This window comes from Anopheles cruzii, unplaced genomic scaffold, assembly GCF_943734635.1.
Source record: "Anopheles cruzii unplaced genomic scaffold, idAnoCruzAS_RS32_06 scaffold05066_ctg1, whole genome shotgun sequence".
NCBI lineage: Eukaryota > Metazoa > Arthropoda > Insecta > Diptera > Culicidae > Anopheles > Anopheles cruzii.
The window spans coordinates 1-1,100 of record NW_026458651.1 but is presented as its reverse complement, the minus strand read 5'-3'; the positions used below and the strand labels follow the sequence as shown (position 1 = coordinate 1,100).

The window sequence follows — 1,100 nt, the reverse complement described above, 5'->3', positions numbered from 1 at the left end:
ACCGATACACTAAACGCGGAATAGCACATATTCATTAAACATCGTTATTGACTGAATACGAGAGATATCACTTACATATCGCCTTCCCTAACGCAATGTGCCGCCGTCAGCACGTACCGCTCGGCAATCAGGGTCGCCCCGCATGGAAACTTTCCCAGCTTGTTCTCAAGAAGTGTCATCCAGGGAAATTGAAACAGTTTCGCGTACTTGCCATGTGCTATCCTATTTTCCGAGGTGGTTCCACAGGATGTGAAATTCAGCAGCTCTATACCGCGCAAAACACGTCCAGCGGTTGGTTCACGTGGACAGCACACTTTGAACACCTGTTTCGATAAGATTGTTTCGTTCATACGATCATCTTTTTTAGCCAAAGATCGCATAAAAAACTCACCTTCACACCATTGATCGTTTCCCGTTTGCAAACACGCTGCCGAAATTCACCCTTCAACGCATTGGACCACTTGGCTGGCTCAGTAAAGTGTGGCCCAAACATAGCGCACTCGCGAATGTTGACGCACTTATTTTCTCCCGTACACTGGTTGAACTCTGGAGGAACCAAGTCTTAAAATGTTGGCAGCTAGTCACATTTAAGGATAACTTACGTGCCACAGTTGGTTGACAGCAGTATACGGCGATCACCGATGCTAGAAGTACGGCTACAGGCTCCATCGTTGTGAAGTTTGTTTCTGGGGGGTAGTGAATTCTTCCAGGTAGATCCTCCGGTTGGGGCTCGTCGTTTGTTGTGCGACGCTCGATGTTGTATCCGCTACTTTTATAACTCCTTGAGAAGCTCAAGCCCACCGATCGGGCCCTCCCCGACACACGACGAGAGAGCTTGAGAGAGAGAGAGAGAGTGAGCTGTGGGATTTTGGCGATCCGTTCTCGAGGTGTGAGTAACCTATGCAGTCAACCCTTGAAGTTAAAATGACAACAAACCCTCTCGCAATGGACTCTGCGATCACATACGATCGTCAGGGTTCACGTCCGCACACTCAACACCAACTCCCCACTACTACTGTCGATTTAGGGGCAAAGTCAAAACACCACTACCATTACATTACACAGTAAACCGCGGCCATATCTTGAAATAAACGGGATTT

At 48.0% G+C, this 1,100-nt stretch overlaps 1 protein-coding gene across 1 annotated transcript; it reads right to left on the bottom strand.

Annotated features, from left to right (window-relative positions):
• Positions 1-75: 75 nt before the first annotated feature.
• On the bottom strand, positions 76-669 carry LOC128277252 (venom serine protease Bi-VSP-like; the record flags this gene model as incomplete). Its single annotated transcript, XM_053015695.1, has 3 exons — positions 603-669; positions 392-546; positions 76-323 (listed from the first exon to the last, which is right to left on the bottom strand). Coding segments are annotated over exons 1-3 (470 nt in total), but the record flags the coding sequence as incomplete, so codon positions are not given.
• Positions 670-1,100: the final 431 nt, after the last annotated feature.